Source organism: Protobothrops mucrosquamatus, unplaced genomic scaffold (genome assembly GCF_001527695.2).
Source record: "Protobothrops mucrosquamatus isolate PMUCROS unplaced genomic scaffold, P.Mucros_1.0 scaffold1590, whole genome shotgun sequence".
In the NCBI taxonomy this organism is placed as follows: Eukaryota; Metazoa; Chordata; class Lepidosauria; order Squamata; family Viperidae; genus Protobothrops; species Protobothrops mucrosquamatus.
Genome location: NW_015387753.1, coordinates 440,421 through 460,717, shown reverse-complemented (window position 1 = coordinate 460,717; position 20,297 = coordinate 440,421). Strand labels below are relative to the sequence as shown.

The 20,297-nt window shown below is 37.6% G+C and overlaps 1 protein-coding gene across 1 annotated transcript; it reads right to left on the bottom strand.

Moving 5' to 3' along the window:
• Positions 1–118: 118 nt before the first annotated feature.
• On the bottom strand, positions 119–19,565 carry TRAF6 (TNF receptor associated factor 6). Its single transcript, XM_015822487.1, has 7 exons — positions 19,545–19,565; positions 11,125–11,454; positions 9,488–9,638; positions 8,519–8,677; positions 6,724–6,795; positions 5,035–5,112; positions 119–1,397 (listed from the first exon to the last, which is right to left on the bottom strand). The coding sequence occupies exons 2-7, from the start codon at positions 11,427–11,429 to the stop codon at positions 519–521; spliced, it is 1,644 nt and encodes a 547-aa protein (XP_015677973.1). The 5' UTR covers positions 11,430–11,454; positions 19,545–19,565; the 3' UTR covers positions 119–518.
• Positions 19,566–20,297: the final 732 nt, after the last annotated feature.

The window sequence follows — 20,297 nt, the reverse complement described above, 5'->3', positions numbered from 1 at the left end:
GCCAATTCCTCACTGTACAATAAGATGCTTTGTTTTAATTACAATTTTTAACACAAGTCAGCTATTGGTAATAGTCAGTTATCCAGCTCACCAAAAAGAACAACAGAGTGCACTATATATATATATTGTCTTATGAAAGAAGAATGATTTCCCCTTTCCTAAAAAGCATACTATTTTCCAAGAGTGGCAGTCTAACTTCTGCTTCAAAGATCTGTGATTTTTATGAATCTCACCCTTCATTTACAGTTTTGCAGATTCTTCATATAATAAGATAGAAAAGCAGCTGCCACAAGTGAAAGATTTTTTCATATACTGTAGTAAAAAAGGCATAAAATGCATATTTATTATTACTGCTTTTCTAGTCCTAAGGAGGAAGAATCAGAAGTTTGCTCTGAAGTTAAGATGACTTTTTTCTTTTTGACATAGGAACATCATTTGCTTCCCTTTAAGGAGCCAAATAATTTAAACCAAGCTTGGTTTTCATAATAACATAACAATCAAAATTGGACAATAGGCTATTATGTTCCATCTGTACTACGAGGCTGAAAACCCTCTCTTCGGAGACTGGTTAAGTCCAGACGTGTTAAAACTTCACAGCGTACCAAGAGAATATCATCTTTTATGTATGTTCTTTGTTTTAGGGCTTGCAACTGCATAAAAGTCACATATCCAAAGCCCTTTGGATTACGATGGGCCATAGGACGTTGGAAGGCTAGCAACTCAGGCTTGGTATCCATTACTTCTTCATGGTTATGCCTTGGAGATCCTTCAGACTGATCCAAAATTGATAGACGTATGGTGCCTTGGAAAGGCCAAGGGAGATGACTGTCATAGTCGCCTTGCATGGTGTGAACAAAAAGAGAAATGTAGTTAGCACAACGCTGAGCGCTTGGTAACTGGATATGCAGACGCAAGCAAAGTTTATATCCTGGTTTCCCAGTGTAGAAACCTGGACTATGGATCACAACAGGTCTTTCTTCCTCCTGAGCTTTCAGGTACGCACTGAAATTTTCAATTTTCCACAGGAAAATACCATTACATTGTTGGGCTTCAGTGTCAGCAATTTTTTCCTCTAGCGTTCGGATGGTGCGTTTGAGATCTCCCATCTGGTTCTGTTGTGTCTCCATTTTTGCAATGAGTTCTCTAATTTGGTGATCTTGTCTTACCAAGCGACCTTCCAGTTGCTGAATAGTCTCCTTGAAGTTCTGGACCTCTGGGCTACACTCACATGAGGGTGGCATGCCTTGAGAGAAGAGTGATGGGTCAAAGGGTAAAGTTCCAGAAAAATTCATGGAAGTTGGAGTAGTAACGCTGACACTCCGAAGAGTGTGAGCCATCATTCTCATATGAACCTGAGTAAATTCCTGCATGTGGCATGCCAAAGCATTTCTCTGCATCTGCAATTAGACAAAAGTGAATACAACTCTATTTCTTTTGAGTAAAATCAAGGACTGAGTCTTAATGGAGAAGGGAAAATACTGCATTAAAAAAGAAGTAGCTTTATTGTTTAATATTAGCTGAAACAAACAAGGATAAACTGAACAGAACTGAACTATTAATATTGTAGAAATTTCAAATGCTCAGAAGCAGATCAAGGTCTATGCAAATCCTTAGATGTAAAACAAAATATTTTAGCTACTTAGAATAGCATCATTATTACTAATCATTAATGTAATATTTGAACTATGTCATATTGTACAGTAAACGGTATTTTTAGAGCTTGTTTTAAAATTTTATATTTTACAAGAATGTAACTCATCACATACTAAAAATAACTTTCTAACATTAATGATTGGGCAAATAGATATGAAAATATGAAGTCTGAAAGGAATATTTTTTTGATTTAAGTATAGGAAGAACATAATCAGTGTATAATCTTTTCCCTATAAATGTTTTTTTTTAAAATAAACATTTGAATAAACATTCTCATATGAAAATATAAAGATTACAAAACAGCAGCTTAAGATGAGAAGCTGAAAAACATTTATGCAATTTAAAAAATCTGCAAAATTATAAAAATATACTGAAATCTTTTATTTTCATTTTTACAGATCTACATTCTTATTTTTTTTATAATTAAAGCAAGAAATATTTTGCTTAATTATGAAAATATTTTTCTGCTGTTACTCTTTTTTCTTTAAAAAGTCATGGTACCGAGATATTCTACAGAATTCATTTACCAAATTTTTCCAGAACTTATTAATTAATCTCCATTTTAGAATAATTACCAAATTCCACTCCAATAAATTAGTAAATTGAGATTACACACACACACGCAAGTGCGTGCATGCACACACACACATACACACACACACACACAGAGAGAGAGAGAGAGAGAGAGAGATTGAAGATATATATTTTACAAAGATACATCATTTGTTATATATGTCTTTTTATTTGGCTTTATTTTTACATTAGTATATACTTTAACCTTGGAATAAGTTAAATTTCAACCAGAAGCCCTACAGAATGTGTTGTGCTACAATTCCTAATCAGCAATGACTAGTTGGAATCCTGGTTATAATTTTGGATGTTATAGTCTAATGTTATTTGGAAGTTTCCCAGCTGGAGAAAGTCATATAAAGCCGGAACGACAAGCTTGTTCTTCTGAAATAAATATGAGATTTAAATTCTATATATGTTATCCAACATTCAGTAGCTCAAGGTATTTCACAGCATGACTGAAAAACTCCTTTCCCTCCCTCCCACATGGAATCTACTCCATCCTGCAAATTTTATCTACAATGAATTATTACATGAGAAGAAATTAATAATTCAGAACAAAAAACTACCATATTGGTTGGAAAGAAACTAAAAAACCCGAGCAAACAGTACTCGGACCTCCCACTAAATGAAAGCAAATTACTTTCACATTAGCAATTACAGAGTTACCTCATTCCATGGAAGAATCAAAATAAATTCTGAACTGATTTTCTGGGAAGACAGACTTTTTCTACCCTAGAGGCTGGATTGAAAAATGGACTACATTTTGGCCATCATATATACCTGAATAAACAAAGACATTTTTCCCCCTCCAAGGCTCTATGTCAGCCCAGCCCCAGCCTTCTTCCTCCTCTGCTGATGAGGTATGCCTAGTCCTATGCAAGGCAGCTGATTGTCGTGCCATGACTTCTTCCCAAGACTATGTGTTGTCCTCCAAATTGTGCAATGTTTCTCATGATGCTTCTGAGGCCTCCCAAAAGCTTGTAAGAAGCCCTTATGCAAGCCTCCAAATCGCACACTGCCTTATCACAATGCTTCTGAGGCCTTCCAAAGCATTGCAAAAAGGCAGTGTGCGATCTGGAGAAGCAAGCATGTGGCCTCAGGAAGAAGGCCTGATGCGGCCAGGAGGTGCCACATATAGGGCGAAGCCGGATGCACTTTATCAGCAGCAGGAAGAATATAACAGAGAAGTTCAGCCTGGGAATAGCAGGGTCTGCAGAGCTCAGGGAGTAGAGGGGCTAGGGGGCTGTCCCGGGGCAGCTGGCCATGATACTTGAGGTGGCTCTCGGTAGCAGTAGTATCACCACTGGCATTGGGGTGGAAGTTGAGGCCCAAAGTTGGTGGTGGCTGACTGAGACTTCTGAAGGCCTTGAGCTTCTAATTCAGCCCTAGCACTGCCACCGAGGAGTGCCACTGCGCAGAGCAGTCAAAAGAGCACAAATGGGAGGAGATAGGTGGGTATAGTGGAGTTGAGGCACCCCTGAGGTCATAATTGTTGTGGACTGTCAAGCTTCTAAAGTTGGATCATATGACCATGGGGGTGCTGCAACAGCTGTAACTTCAGAACCGGATGAAGTACCATTTGTTCAGTATCACCATAACTTTGAAAGGTCATTGAACAAATGGTTGTTAAACAGGCACTACTGTAGCTGTAGAAAGATATCATATTGAAATTCTCTTAGTTCTCTGGGAAAAAAAATGAGAGACTTGCCTTCCCAAATGCAAAATGTGTAGCCATTGTTAGGTTTCAGGTTTAAGCAAAAAAGAAAAACATTAGTCAACTGAAAACTTCCTAGTTTACATGATAATTGGGATGAATCTATAAGTAAACAGACTAGATTTGAACAACTTGTTCACGTCTCTATTTAGTAAGCAAAGATCTTGTCCAAACTTTTTCATGATATCACAGAGGTTCTAAAGCATTTCAAGTGCTGTCAATAATGTTCCCAACCTTGAAATGTTTAAATCTTCTCTATCTACTTGCACACATGTATATTAAATTTCTAGGACTCAGTAGTGCCTTTAAATTCATGAGCATTCTGTTCATTAAAATATAAGGTGAAGGTTTCCCCTGTCTGATTGTGTCCAGCTCTAGGGGGTGGTGCTCATCTTGTTTCTTAGCTGAGGGAGCCAGCATTGTCCCAAGACATTTCTGTGGTCATGTGGCCAGATGGCTATATGCCAAGGAACATGGAATGCTGTTATCTTCCCACTGAAGTGGTACTTATTTATCTACTTGCATTTGCTTGCTTTTGAACTGCTAGGTCAGGGGTAAGCAACCTTGGCTCTTTTATGACTCGTGGACTTAAACTCCCAGAATTCCTGAGCCAGCATGGCTGGCTCAGGAATTCTGGGAATTGAAGTCCACGAGTCACAAAAGAGTCAAGGTTGCCTACCACTGTGCTAGGTGAACAGGAGCTGGAACAAGTAATTGGAGCTCACCCCATCATCCTGTGCTCGGGTCTCGAACTGGGCTGTCAGCTTTCCAGTTGACAAACTCAGCATCTTTAATCACTGAGCCATCATGCCCTCCCCATTAATATATATGATGGGCAATGTTTTCTATATTACATTAATTTATTAAAAAAAAACTTCTTTGGGTGCTGTTATTAAAACATGTAAACTTTAACAAAGTAACAAACTTTTGTCATATAAATACTGAAGTTGCTTCCCTAAATTTTCTTTGTCTCAGGGCTAACCAAACAATCAAAGTGAGTTCATTCTTTATACATTTTACATTAATTATATTATCTGACAAATATTTTTCTAAGGTCAACAAATATATGCATGTATAAAATTAATTTAAATTACCTTTTCTAGACATCCAAATGCACTATAGGTACATGGTACTGGAGCAGTAGGGCAGTCATTATCATAATGGTTAGGCAGCTATAAAAAAAAAAAAGAATGATCTGTAATTTCCAGAAATCCTACACTAAAAAGTAAATATGTGTCATTATACCATTTATTAAATAATATTACTTTCTAGTGAGAAAAGTTGGAAATTCATAGCAAATATGACATCTTTTATTTGTCTAAATTTTTATGCTCAGATTCAGATCATTTTCCAGGTGTCAAATCAAATAACAATTAAAAAGCAGTGCCATTAATACCGTAAAGATCAGTAGCATTATACTCCACTGAAATTGCATTATATTAATTGCAATACTTCTAGATGGTATAGGCAAAGGTTTAAATAAATAATTCTGTATTTTCCTTTTGGATGACAAGACCTGATTAGCCAAGTTTTGATAAAACTGATAAGCTTTGCAAACATCTTAAAATGAATCCTAGGATTATCTATCCTATTTTACGTTGCCTACAATATGAGTTGTACATTAAAAAAATGATTCAATTTCTATTCAATTTAGCTGCCAGATTTGTTACTGTAAAGTAATGTAAAACAAAACTTTCAAAGTGTAGAAAATTGCATTCATAAAAAGTTAATTCTGCAATGAAAAGAAAGCTTAGACAAATATTTTAGATTACAAACCTTACACCTTATACTAAGCAGATAATATCTACAGAAAGAATACTTTAGAGTGACTTTCACAAATTGCTTTTCCCAGGAAAGCCATCTCTGTGGCCGCTCTTAAATTTTTACAAAAAATTATATGTACACCATTTATACCATCAATATTGTAGTATTATTAATCTTTTCAGACATTAGATCTTACCTTGATCTGACTCTATCTCAAAATATCTGTATTACCAAATTTAAGCTTTGTTTTTCCTTACCAGTTTATTATTATGTTTATAACAAGCAAATATATTGTTTATTTGTAACTATCACATTAGGATTTTTTTTAAAAAAAGTTGTCACTTCCTATTTTACAGTGTTCCCCACTTTCAAAATCTCTCCTCTACTATAACTTAAAAATGTCAAAAACATTAAACTAAAAATCAAGGTAAAAGGACAAATAAAACATATTATAAACAATAGAAAAAAAATAAAACACTAAGGAAAATAACTAAGCATCAAACTTTTTAGTAAAGTCATTTTTAGCAATTTAATTTAGTTGATATTTTGAGTCAGGTCAAGGTAAGATCTAATGTCTGAAAAGATTAATAATACTGCAATATTGATGGTATAAATGGTGTACATATAATTTGTTGTAAAAATTTAAGCGAGGCCACAGAGATGGCCTTCCTGGGAAATGCATTTTGTGAAAGTCACTCTAAAGTATTCTTTCTGTAGATATTATCTGCTTAGTATAAGGTGAAGCTTTCAGAGATATTTGTGCCTATACAGACATTAAAAAAGGGCTTTTGAATATAATTATAATATAGATCTAAAACTAAATTGCTCAATAAGAAAATCCTTTGATGGATAAAAACACAAGATAATGTTCCTCCCTAGCATTTAACTCTATGTAACAGTTCACACTATCCTTTTATGTCTCATAATAATAATGATTGTCAGAGTTGTAACTTATCAATTTGTTTATTATACTTTGAGCAAAGTAATAAATAAAAAGCAAACAAAACATGTCCTTTTACCTGTTCTCTGATTAGCATTGTATTACAATATTCGCAGAAGACATTTGCCAAAAGGCATATTTCGTCATGAACCTTTATTTTAGTGGAAAAAAAAAAGAAAAAGAAAATTAGTTGTCATGGAAAGGGAAATGATACATAATTAGGACTATTAGATGGTTTACAATCTAGGATACAGCTTCTCTCTGTCACAATTTCAGAAGATTGTCTGGCTGCATGAGAGAAGGTTGTCTGCCTTTCTCTCGGAATAATAATTTTGAATTAATAGCGGGTACCCACTCTGATCTAATCAGAGGGATTGGGAGCATTTTATAAAGCCATGCTTCAAGGGCAGAACTATTATCCTTTTTCTCAACTCATGTATGTAGGCAGGTACACTTAAATGTTATCCATGGAAGTTGAAAACCCCCACAGAAATAGAAACTGTGGTTATTGAAGCACTGATGTGAAAACATGTGAATTATTATTAGAATGGTGTGGAGATTTGTTATCATAATGAACACCATGAGAACAAGAGTGTGGTTTCCCTTGGTGTAGCTCATGTCAATGCTGCTAGGTAAGGCTCTCACACTTTTTTCTCTACTGCCATGGTTGTGTATAGCTGCGTTGAGACATTTGACAAAAAAATTAACACTTCTATAGTGTTATCCATAGTGAGTATACTTTATGTGCAATTATTACACAGGTAGTCCTTGATTTATAGCCATAATGAAGCCTGCCCATTACAATGGTAAGTTGTGATGACCATAAAGTGGGTCACCCATATCACATTTTTTGCCATGATCATTAAGCTAAACTGGCAGTCGCTGAGTACACCAATTGCAAAGCAAACCCAGGATTCACAATGGTCTATTTTTGCTGAAAACAAAAAATGCCAGTTTTCAGTAAAAACATCATAAAATATGGTCACACAGTTATAAATGCAAGCCTGTTGCTGAACCCCTGATATGTGGCAAGGCCCTTCTATCAGAACTTCAGAACCAGGTTGTAAGTAGCTCTAGGGAGGTCTGCTGTAACTTTGAATGGTCACTAAGCGACTGGTTGAAAGTCAAGGACTACCTTTATAATTATTTCAAAAGTAAGTAGTAAAACAAATATTTTGTTCAAATCGTATAGGACATGATTGAACAGAAGGAAAAAAAGCTGTATAACACCTTCTGCTCTGACACCTATAAATACTAGTCTACATCCAATATTCTTTAGATCAGGGGTCCCCACCGTGTCACACGAGTGGCTAGCCAGTGCACATGTGATTGTGGGCGCACACAGCCCCACTTGCGCAAGCGTTGCCGTGAGCATCACAGGCACTGGCGGCCCCTCGCGTTTGTGGCCCCACCTGTGCGAGTGGTACTGCAAATGCCTGTGACGATGCTCACGCAAGTGTCACTACAAGTGATTGCAGCCCCTCGTGAGTGTTGTCACGGGTGTTTGCAACCCCATTCATTTGAGGAATGGGTATTTGCACGTGTGAATGTACATATTCACCCCACACACAAAACCATCCCTTCTTTCCCCCCTCCCCAGGCCGCCAACCCCGAAAGGTTGGGGAACTCTGATCTAAACAGAGTTTTCATTGTTCTCTAAATCAAGATAATGAACAGGCAGAACTGGAGAAGGAACAATCATTTCCACAGAAAGATGTGATTACCTCAGAGGACTGAGGAATAAAACACTCCATTTTATGGAGTATACCATTTTATATGAGACAACAGAAAGCAACTTGGAAATAATCAATGCATTATTAAAATAAGTTTATTAAATTAGTATAAATATATAACAGTTCTATTTTGCATTATACCTTTTTTTCTTCGTAAGGCATACACATGGCACAATTTGGACAGGCAATTTGCCGTCGTAGACATTCTAGCCTAATATGTTCTTGCAACTGGTTCTTCTGGAAAATCCCTTGACACAGAGAACATTTTTCTGATGCAAATCCACAGTGTATCTGATGGTCCTGGGAAAAAGCCATTAGAAGAACAGGGATCAAAAACAAAACAAAACTGTTGATTTTGTTACATAATTCCTGAAAATACAAAGTTTGACCCTAATTGTAATATTAGCAGAAACATTATGGCAACTATAGCTTTAACAACCATACAAGTAAAGATATACAAATGGTTTCATATGGTTTTCTCAATGGTGTTATAGAAATATTGTGATACTTAGTGACCCACAATCTATTTTTTTCATTTAAAAGCAACCTATATTACAAAATCAATGGTAAACGTAAATATAACAAATATTACTGTTGCAGTAGAAGGAAAAACTTGTGAGTGAGCAGCTGAAATCCACCTATGAAGTACTCGTAAGGGCATGTTGTTCAGAAGACTCTTAATGTTATTACAGGTAGTTCTTAGTTGCCAACTTCTTTGCTGGCTTCTGATCAGCAAAGTTAATAGAGAAGTCAGCAGGAAATTGAAAAGGGCAGCCGTGAGGTCCTCACCCACAGTGATTTGGGAGTGCCAGAATTGTCGCTAAACAGTACAATTTTGTGACACTGCACTTTACGACTGTCACTTAGTGATGGCAATTCCAGCCCAATTAATACTATAACTGAGGACTATCTGTAACTTATTCAAACATAACAAATTTAGCCCCAGTTTCAAGGAAAGAATCATAATTACCTTACTTCCTTTTATCCATTTTTTCAAGAGTTGTTGCTTTGCATATCTTAAGTATATCTTTATATAAGTCCTAAATATACTGATCTGAATAGTATAGAATTAAACCTTAGTTCTTAAACAAAATACACATTAAAACTTACCTCTAAGTGCCTTAGCTCCATCTTTTGACTGCAGCCTTTGTTGGGACATTTCACTGTCAGTGAGAGGATTTCACGTTTTGCAAAATTATCAGGGAAGAGTTGATTTTCTAGTAAGATTTCATTGTCTATTGGACATTTATGACCTGCATCTCTGTCAAAAAGAAACAATATGTACTGTATGTATATATCTATGCATCTCTGCATGTATGTATGTCTGTATTAATACCAAGTACTGTGCATTTGGCTACAATGTGGTTCTTCACATTTCTGCAAACAATCAGCTTTGGTTCCAAAAGTGTCTCACATGAACTGGAAGACATTTTTATTCCTGCGTGATTGCTCCTCCTCACACGGTCAGACTTTTAGAGAGGCTGATGTCGTGGAAAATGTGGAGTAGCGTCTAATTAACTTTATGGAATCGTTACCACCCTCATCTCTAACGTCGACCCTTCTCTGAGTTCCTTTTCATTATAAGATCTAAAAAAAGAAAAACGAACGTAAATAGTGTGTGTGTGTGTGTGTCTCTCTCTCTCTCTCTCTCTCTCTCTGAGACAGACAGACAGACAGACAGACAGACAGACAGACAGACAGACAGACAGTGTATATGTATGGCTAACACAAGATATAAACATAATCATTTCATATATTTATTACATGCAATGTGGTGTTTTTATTTCTTAGACAATATACCTGTTCCATTCCCATTTTTAAAAATATTTGAAACAGAACATATAAAAGAAGAGCAGAATCCAGTGGAGAAACAGGAACTTGTGGTTTGATGCTGACAGAGAGTTCCCGGATATGCTCATATGTCTAAGGCCTGAACTATTTAAGTCAGAATTTAACATATTGACCTTCCAATGCTAAATGGATAGATATATGTATATGTGAGATTCACAGTGCTATGCTATGATTTTAAATAGATTGTAAACAATTAAAATATAACAACAACAAAAGACTTTAAATTTTTTAGACATTTGTCTAATAAATTCAGACATGATGAAAATCAAGAAGTGATTATTTGAGGAAGGGAAAAGGGAAGCTTACATTTAAAACTTAGTCAGCATTATAGATGTTGAACCTCATGAGAAGGTTGTCAGAATGATTTTATTTTTCTCCGTGGAATAAAGCTAAGACCCATGATTCTAGTACTAAAATAATGGGAAAAAGTATTGAGAACTTGAGTTCCTACAATCAATCCATCAGTAAATTATTCCGCAATACTGTATTTTACTTATTGATATTTATCACAGCTCTCTAACAGTAACAAAGGATTACCGTACTTTATGTCAACATACCAGTTTAAAATAAATCAACCAACAAGTCAATCATACACAGAAAACACAAACTATGTCATGAAAGACCACAATTAACTGGTAAAGACAATTCTGACCTTGCAACGATTTGTTAAATTATAAATAATTTTGGAAATGGATAAGAGAAAAAAGTCTTAAAAGTAGATTGTATGGATTTCTCTCAGATGATTTTTTCCCCTCAGTATCATTCATTTCATTCACAAGAAATCCTAGCTTTAAATTTTTGAAGGCTGCACAAGAAACCTGATGTAGCAATTAATGGACACTGCTAGGAGACTGAACCTGGGGCACAACTAAATTTCAACAAACTCACTGTGTTACCTTATGGATTTGACAATGCAAGCTTTGCAAAAACGATGTCCACACGGCGTCTGTACTGCTTCCCGTAGAGCCATTAAACAGATAGGGCACTCATATTTACTTTCCAGTGGTGGGTCAAACTCCACATCATAGCCTTGGGCTTCCTCCATGAAAGAGTTTGAAAGTGTCCCACCAGTACCATTGCTGATAGGGGCAGTGAAGCTTTCCTCCTTGGTCCCAGCACTGCAAGCACTGGCCATGGCTGCACAGCAGTCAGTCTCTTGATCATTGATTTCAAAACTTGTGTTACTATGTAGTAGACTCATACTAATTTAAAAGGCGGCAGGATACCTACAGGCACAAAAAAAAAAAGAACAACTTGTCATACGTATATAGATATTTATCACATTATTCCCTTTTGGAATATTAGGAAAAGTGCAATTTTACACAAAGTGCTAGACAAGAGCAAAAGATTGTGGAAACAAAAGGGAAGGGAGGATGGAAACTAAAGACTGTTTTTATAGTGATAATATTCTATACTCCATTTCTAATGTTTCTAATGTGTTTAATCATAATTTTATACATACCTTTATACAATGATTTATTGCCTGTTTATTTTTGGGAAGCCTTACCAATTGCATCCAATCACAACTATATTTCTACTTAATCTATTCTTCCTTCCTTCTGTTCTTATTTTTTTCTATAATTTAATCCTTATTTACCTCAATATGAGCAAACCTCTTTAACTTATTTAATACTAATCATTTACTTTGGACCAAATGGTTACTGTAATGCTAAAGATATAATGTCCCAAATCAATGTACAACTCAACAAATGTACTTCCTAATAGTTCAATAGTATCCCTTCTCCCATTTGGTTTCACAATCACAAACAGGTACTGTGACTGAAGTTTTATTATATTTTTATCATCCATCCATCCATTTATCATCTATGCCTGCCTGTCTAAAATATAAATTGCTATTACCATGTTATCAAAAAAACCCAAAGAAATCCCTTATATTTATGTGATTGGATTATGAGAGTAAAGATATATCGTTCTACTTTGATAGAACAAAGAAATGTGCTAGATCCATAGCTATTCAAGGAATTTGTATTATGTTTGTTGCAAGCTACAAGAATGCAATATCCTATCTAATGGAAGTTTCTATTCAGGTATAATATGTTTAATTTGAAGTTTAACAATAAAATTTTGTCCATCTGAAGGAATCTTCAATTTGGCAGAATTCCCGTTCGTTCAGAATTTTTAACAAAGAAAGTAGCTACACGCTTCACAAAACTGTTTCCTAGACATTGGACATTTTGCCAGTTAAACATTTAAAGCAGAATGGAGCTGTGAACAGCCCAGGGAAAGAACATGCTTAAGCTCTACTTATACTGCCTTAATTCAAGAATTTGTGCCTGGCCAAGACTTGGTAGCAAGGATTTCTCTCTTACAGATTTCAGGGCAACTTTTAAAAAATCCTCTGTATACCAATAATCCTTCCATTGACGCAGCAACAATAGAGTACAGCAGGAGTCCCCAACCCCTGTCTCTCTTCTAGAAAACTTCTATTAACAAAAATATGATTAATTTTGAAATGGCAGGTGTCAAATATAAGAGAAATATAATGGAATATTGAAAGTACAAGTTGCAGTTCAAGATGGCATTAAATGTGCAATCCGTTCAATTCTTTGCTTTAACTATTTTTTAAAAACAGGATTCAAGAATGGATTCAAGAATGTGTTAAATGCACAATGCTCAGCTGCAGCCAAAGTATCTCATCCTCCAGGAATGGGAGCTATGTTCCTTTCCCTGTTTTCATTCTGTCCTTTTCTTACAAAGTAACCAAAGTCAAAGACCTAATCTCTGTTTGTTGAGCAGTATCAGCAACAGACGGTACCAGAACAACCGGTAAATTAGCAGGGATAGTATAGATAATGAAGTCATTAATGCTTTTTTTTTTGGCAGCCAACAGCTTCCCTAGTGAAATTTCTTGCCTTCCAAATAAACCTGGGTTTTTGTGAAAGATGATGTCAAATACTTCTGATCTTAAGTGACATATTTATAATTTTACATTAATTTGTTTGGTACAATTTACGGTATCATGTGAAACCCTATACATTCAATGAATATGGTGAATTGAATTGGACATACGAAAGGAAGACGGAAAATGGAAAGACACGTTCAACTCCTATAATGACCACATATTATTTCTCATATGATTACTAAAAATTTGAGAATCGAAAGTATTCTGATTGCATAGCTGTATAGATTTCTTAAGCTGCAAAACATAATTCTGTAAATTACACGACAGCTTGATTTGTTTATTCCCTTATTGGGAGAATAAGGTGCAGTGGTTAGAATGCAGTATTGCAGATTAACTCTGCCCACAGCCAGGAGTTCAACCCTGCCAACTGCCCATAGTTCGATTCTGACCGGCTCAAGGTTGACTCAGCCTTCCAAGGTCAGTAAAATGAGAACCCAGATTGTTGGGAGCTGACTCTGTAAATCACTTAGAGAGGGCTGTAAAATCACTGTGAAGCAGTGTACAAGTTTTAAGTGCTAGTGCTATTATTGGTAATAATGAAAATAAGTTTATGTATTGTGACATAGTGATGAAGAAAACATGTATGCCTTTGTATTTTATCATACGGTATATAAAATTAAATTTCACAAACAATACAAAAATGCACACAGGATATTGCATCTTCTTTTTTATAACTTATGGATAACAGTGATTTTAAATAGCTTTACCTTTCTTTGATAATTTATTTTGCCAATGATTTTATGCCTCTTGAAAACCCTAAAATTGTTCTCATTGCAGTGTTTAATTTAACAATTTAATAGTTATTTTTAATAATTATGCTTTACTTCTTTATGATGTAAAATATTGAAAACGATGATATATAGCTTTATGTTCTTTAAAATCATGAAAGTTTGAATTGGTTGCTTAATGTGAACAAACGCTATAAAACTATTTGCTCATTACTATCTAAATATGTATTTAGTTCTTCTGAATTACTTTCCACAGAATAAATTATTTCCTATTATAAAAGTATGTTTCAGGAGTTATTAATGCACACTATATCCAAAACCAGGCAATGGAAGTAAAACAGTTTAAAAATCCTTATTTTATTTTTTTTTTAAAAAGGGATGTTGTGAAATTATTTGCATTGTTAGCAACAAAGTAGTGAAGCTATTCTACAGGAACAGACTAGAAGAGCAACATATCTCACAACTGAAGAATTCTTTAAATACAGAGACTATTTTGAAAATATAAATTTCCTTATCTCTGTATATCAATTAGGAAATAGTAACAGAAAAAGTTACTATGCATATTGCCTGTAGAATTATACAGTCAGCCTATTCTGTCTCCTGCTTTTGCCTTTATCAATTTAAAAGGCTTCATATAATAAAACTAAAAAATATTTTAAAGGTGACCACTAGGAATCAACTTGAAAATACATACATATAAATATACATATAGACCTTACTTAATGACTGCCCTGTTTAGCATCTGTTTGAAATTTTCAGTGCTGAAAAAGTAACTTTATGATCAATCCTTTCATTTACCACCATTACAGTGACCCCAGTCATGTGATCCCCATTTGTGTACTTCACAACTAGTTTTTCCAACAGGCAGAGTTTATGGGGATGTTGGCAGTAAAACTGCAACTTGCAGTCATGTGATATCTCACTTAAAGCCCATGGGTGATTTGCTTAACCATCTCAATAGAACTGAGGTTGTAAGGCCATCATGGGCTTGTGGTATTTTGCTTAGCAGTGGGAATTCTTGGTTCCAATTGTGGTTGCCAAGGTATATGTAAAATAAGCAATAACCAAAAAAATATCCAGGACACTTAGCATTAAAGCATATTATTTCCATGCACCTTTTCAATACAATAATATTGCTAATTTTGAAGTACATATTGCTTCACAACAGCAACAGCTTGCTAGTTGAGATTATGAAGAGAGAAGATTGTCATATCTATAAAAAATAAACAGCAATAAACATTTGGTCTACAACTACACTTTCAGTTATGCAGCTGCATGCAACTATTTTTATTCATGGAAGTTACCAAAATAGGAAAATTTGTTTTTCTTATTAATTCTATGTAGTTTTTTTTCTATGAAAATAGAAATGTCACATTCTTGCACCCACTTTATTTTCTCTTTAGGAATGCTAATTTTCTCATAAAACACAACTTCTGAGCTTCATTTACCTCATTTTTTCCTCCTTTTACCCACCATTTTTGTTTATTAGGATTAAATGTGCCTGTCCTAGAAGTCCTTCTCTGTTTTTCAGTCAAAACTACTTCCCAGAAGAGGTGCTGAACTAGAAATTGGTAAGTGGAAGCCAGCTGGATCATTTAGGGCCAGACATTCTCTCTCAACCCAGCCCATTCCCACAGGGTGGTGGTTGTAGGAAAAGCAAGAGAATTTATGCATACTGCCTTGAGTTGTATAAAATAAGCCCAAATTAATAAATATATGAAAACTGAAATTTTGATTTTTCAGAAGTTTGTATTTTCCTTCCTCTTTTTAAAATGCTGTTTTGAGGTATGCTTTCTGATCATAAATGAAGGCCAAGAAAGCAATTATGTGAAAGGAAATTAATTACTTTTTATAGTGCTTAATATATACTGGTATACTAATTTGTGAGGGGAATACATATCTAAATATTATATTTGCTGCTTAACTTAACAGTATGGTTAATGTGAGTTACTGGTGAGAATATATACTCAGGGACACTTTATTTCTAATAATCTGTCATTAATGACTGACTTTGGCAAAACTTCAGAACTACATGGCAACCTGGATTTGAAGAGAAAAAACAAACAGTTGAATTACATTTAATAGCAACTGTTTCAAAAAGCGGTATCTTTTTCTGATTGTTGTGCCATTCAAGGAAAAGTCAAATTTACTTTAACAAGGCACCAACAGGTATAACCTGTCTGCCTTTGAAAACTCCATATTGGGTTTCCCTATTAAATCCATATTGCTGCATAGCCCTTTCTCTGCCTTTGTATACCATAGGATAAATGAACTTCAAATAACATGAGTGAAATGTAATGTAATCTTTCTCCTATCATGCTCACTACTTTTGTCATTTCAGACAGCTACTTTTGTCATCTAAGACATTTGCTTGAAGATGGATTTAAGAGATTGCTTACTATTTGTAATTTATCTGAGTTTGGATTTTGTTGGTCTCATTACTATTATATTATGTATTAAACTACAGACAAGCTAATAGATTCTCAAACCTATTAAAAAGCCATACTATTTCAACTCTTATCTTCAATTCCAAAATAGTGAAAAAATAGTGTATGGAATTAGGTTATAGGATCCTCAGTGTACACAATACTGGAAAGTCATTTAATCCAGTTTCAGTTTCCGTTTAGAATTGTTGCCAATTAAGGAAAGCCCATTTGTATTAAAAAGGAAAACAGAACGGGTTGCATAAGTTCCAATTTCTATTTCTGATAAACAAACACAGAGCAATTTCAAGAATTCACCTCTTGATCCATTAGGTTTATGATATTAATGTGATTATATCAATATGATTTTGGCATGTGTTTTGCTTTAATTTCAACACTGAAAAATGTATACCAACAAATTCCTTTGTTAATACAAACTGTGGAAAAAGGAACAAAGTATCTCATTGTCACACTTATTTAAACATGAACAATGCATGGAACATATCTGTCATCATTGCGGTATCTGATCCTAGAAGTTCAAAAAAGCTGCTTTTGTAATTAATCTACTTTAAGTACTTGAGGAAATATTTCAGACATGTCAAACACAAGGCCCGGAGGCCAGATGCAGCCCGCAAAGTGGTTTCATGTGGCCCGCAAAGCCATCCTGGAAACAGTGAGGGAACGGTCCCCACTGCCTTGGCCCTGGCCAGCCAGGAGCCAATGTACAATTTTGTGGCGCCATCTATGCTGAAACGCATTCAGTCTTAGTTCCACAAGGCCGTCTAGAAACACCGAGGAACTAGCCCCTGAGGTGTCGGCCCCACCCCCTGGGTGCATGCTGGGGAGGTGTCACCCTTTGTGAGGAATGAAGAAATGGACCATGCCTTGGCGCTTGCCCCAGTTCCACCCCCTTCTGCCAGAGAACCTCAGATCTGTCCCACTCCTGCCCAGGCCCCCACAGGTACCCTTGATGCGAACAATGTAGAGGTGGCCACACCCACCCAGTAGGCCGCACCCACCCTGGCCACACTTACCCAGCCCCCCGAGGGCAACCGCAATGCTAATGAAGCCCTCAATGAAATTGAGTTTGACACCCCTGAAATATTTGAAAAGAGTTAAAGGTTGTAAACAGAGTGAGGGGGAAAAAACTTTTTCTTCCAAGCCACTAAATACGAGTAATAAGAGAATATTCAATTTTAAGGCCAGCTCAGAAGTTAGGTTTCATTATGCTAAATAACGTAACTACATTAAGAAAAAAAAAGTTTAAAATGCTAATCACACAGTGGGAAAGTCCCTGTTCAAATCTTACCTAAGGAGCAGGTAACCATTGATAGTCATTCTTTATTTCAATATGTTGATTCAATATGTTGATTAGAAAACAACAAACTTTTATCTTAATATGTGGTCTGTCAAATAGAGCTAAATACCCTGCTTCGTTCCATCCTATCATTGGTTTGTTGTGAGCTGATCAGAGCTGCTTGGAATTGGGCAGCATAAAGTTTAATAAATTATTATTAAAACATGGGGTTAATAAATGTGAAGGTTGTAATGTTCAGTGTCGACAGATACAGTAAGTATCTGTAACAGAGAGGTGCTGTTTTTATATGAAGCCTGAAATACTTTTTCAAAGTTCTATTCAAAACATACAGGTTTCTACCCAGTAGTGGGATTCAGCCGGTTCGCACCACTTCGGCAGAACCGATAGCTAATTTTTTGTTGCCCAGGCCCAGAATGGACTTCCGGAAGCGGCATCCACACAGAGAACCGGTTGGTTCACATATTTGAATCCCACCACTGTTTCTACCATATATATTCTTCAGCCTTTGCAAGTACAGACAAAGCAAACTTTGATTGAGATTATATGGCACAAAAGGCAGGCTTATCCATTCTCTTCAAAATATGGCTGTTCAGGATTAAATTACATTTATCAGCAACAATTTCAAAAAAGCTTTATCTTTTGCTTGATGGAGACACCTTTCTGACCTCAATTTCAAGGGGGGATTTTTACTACAGTGTGCCACACGGATCAAAGTAGAGCCCCTCCAAAGCAGATTCCAGTTGGAGGGAATAAAAGCACCAACTTCTAACTCTCACCACACTGTAAAAGTAGTCCTCAACTTACAAAAGTTCATTTCATGACCGTTCAGTTTCAAAGGCACTGGAAAAAGTGACTTATGACCATTTTTCACACAACCACTGCAGCATCCCCATGATCAAAATTCAGCCGCTTGGCAACTGGTTCATTATTTATGACGGTTGCCCTGTCCCAGGGTCATGTGTGATTTGCTTTTGTGACCTTCTGACAAGCAATGGAGAAGCCAGATTCAATTAACGACCGTATCACTAGCTTAACCACTGTTTTGATGCACTTAAACAACTGCAGTGATTCACTTAACAACTGCGGCAAGAAAGGTCGTAACAGGGGGCAAAATTCACTTAACAACTGTCTCGCCTCACAACTTTGAGCTCAATTGTAGTCGTAAGTCAGTGGTTCTCAACCTTTTTAATGCCGTGACCCCAACCGGTCGTAAGTCGAGGACTAAACCGGTCGTAAGTCGAGGACTAAACTGGTCGTAAGTCGAGGACTACCCAACCGGTCGTAAATCGAGGACTTTCCCTGCCCGGGAGCGCCACGCATGCGTGGTTCCTCCCCCTGCGCCGGCCGAGGCGTAGCTGGCAAGCGGCAGAGACGGATCAGGCAGACAGCCTTGTTTGGTGACCCCCCCCATGAAATGGTGGATCGACCCCAAATGGGGTCCCGACCCACAGGTTGAGAACCACTGTCGTAAGTCGATTCCCAATGTAGAAGCTACGGAGCGGCGAGGAAAGCTACGACCCCCTTAGGTCGAGCCAGCTTGGCGGGCGACGCTAGAAGGCGCTGGGCAAGTCTGTTACAGACGGACAGGTGGAGATTAAGCCCACGCGCGCGGGTGTAGCCCGGACACCAGGGCCCGGGTGGGTAGCGGCAGAGACGACCAAGCTTTCCCACTGAACCCACTCTGGGTCCCATGAGCTCCTCCGGACAGTCCTGGAGCTGGGGGCGGGGGCCCAGCAACGAGGCCTGGGCGCAAGAGAGAGGAAAGGCGTCGGCAGAGAGACAAGGAGCCCACGAGTTTTGCACTTTTTACAAGTTTTGGTTTAGTTTTTACAAGCGCGCCACGGTGGGCAACAAGCGAGCGCGTCTCCCCGGGACCGAAGTAAAGGAAGGGAGGGGAACAGGGCGCCGCCGCCGCCGCGCTTACCCCAGCCCGGCGGGTCTCGCCTCTCCGACACTTCTCCTCGGCCGCTTGCGTGAGCTCTCCGACCCGAAGCAGACTGACGACGGGAAGAGGGAGGCGGCGAAGGAAGCCCGAGCGGAAGGACGCTTCCGCCTCCGCCAGGCCTGAGAAGGCGAGCCAAAGGGACGAAAGCGCGCCACAGCGCCCCTCGGCAGGCAGTCTTCCCACGGCCGGACGGGCGAGCCTTTTTTGCAACGCCGGGGCGGTCGAAACCCGCCCGCCTGCTTGCTGAGCTTTGCCCACGCAGGCGGGGAAAGTTGCCCTTTTGGCTTGCTCGCTTCGCATTTCGTTTGGAAGCCTGTCTGGCTTCCCCTCCTGGCCGAGCCGCCTCCGCTCTGCAGAGAGCGCCATCGGCGCGCGGAGCCTCCCATTCTGCCGAAGTGGAGTTGCTGCGTCCATCCACCAGGGCCGCGTCCTGCGCTCCTTGGGTCGTTAATAGGATCGCGTGTCCCGTTTCTAGAGGTGTAGCTCGATATTTTTTTAAAAATCCAAAATGTAAACGGGGGCTTAAATAGTCTTCCATGTAGGAAAGGGGGGGGGGTTAGACAGGTGTGAGTGCCCGCTCCTTTCCTTCCACCCTTTCTTATACTTTACAGCAGGGGTAGTCAACCTTGGCTCTTTTATGACTCGTGGACTTCAACTCCCAGAATTCCTGAGCCAGCTTTGCTGGCTCAGGAATTCTGGGAGTTGAAGTCCACGAGTCATAAAAGAGCCAAG

Bases quoted from the DNA above. Each gene is read 5' to 3' on its own strand.
- TRAF6 (XM_015822487.1), bottom strand. From the start codon at position 11,429: ATGAGTCTACTACATAGTAACACAAGTTTTGAAATCAATGATCAAGAG. The intron at 8,678-9,487 runs GTAAGTTTTAAT...GCTTTTTCCCAG, and splicing joins TGGAGCTAAGGCACTTAGAG to GACCATCAGATACACTGTGG. The intron at 5,113-6,723 runs GTAAAAGGACAT...TTTTTTTTATAG, and splicing joins CAATGCTAATCAGAGAACAG to CTGCCTAACCATTATGATAA.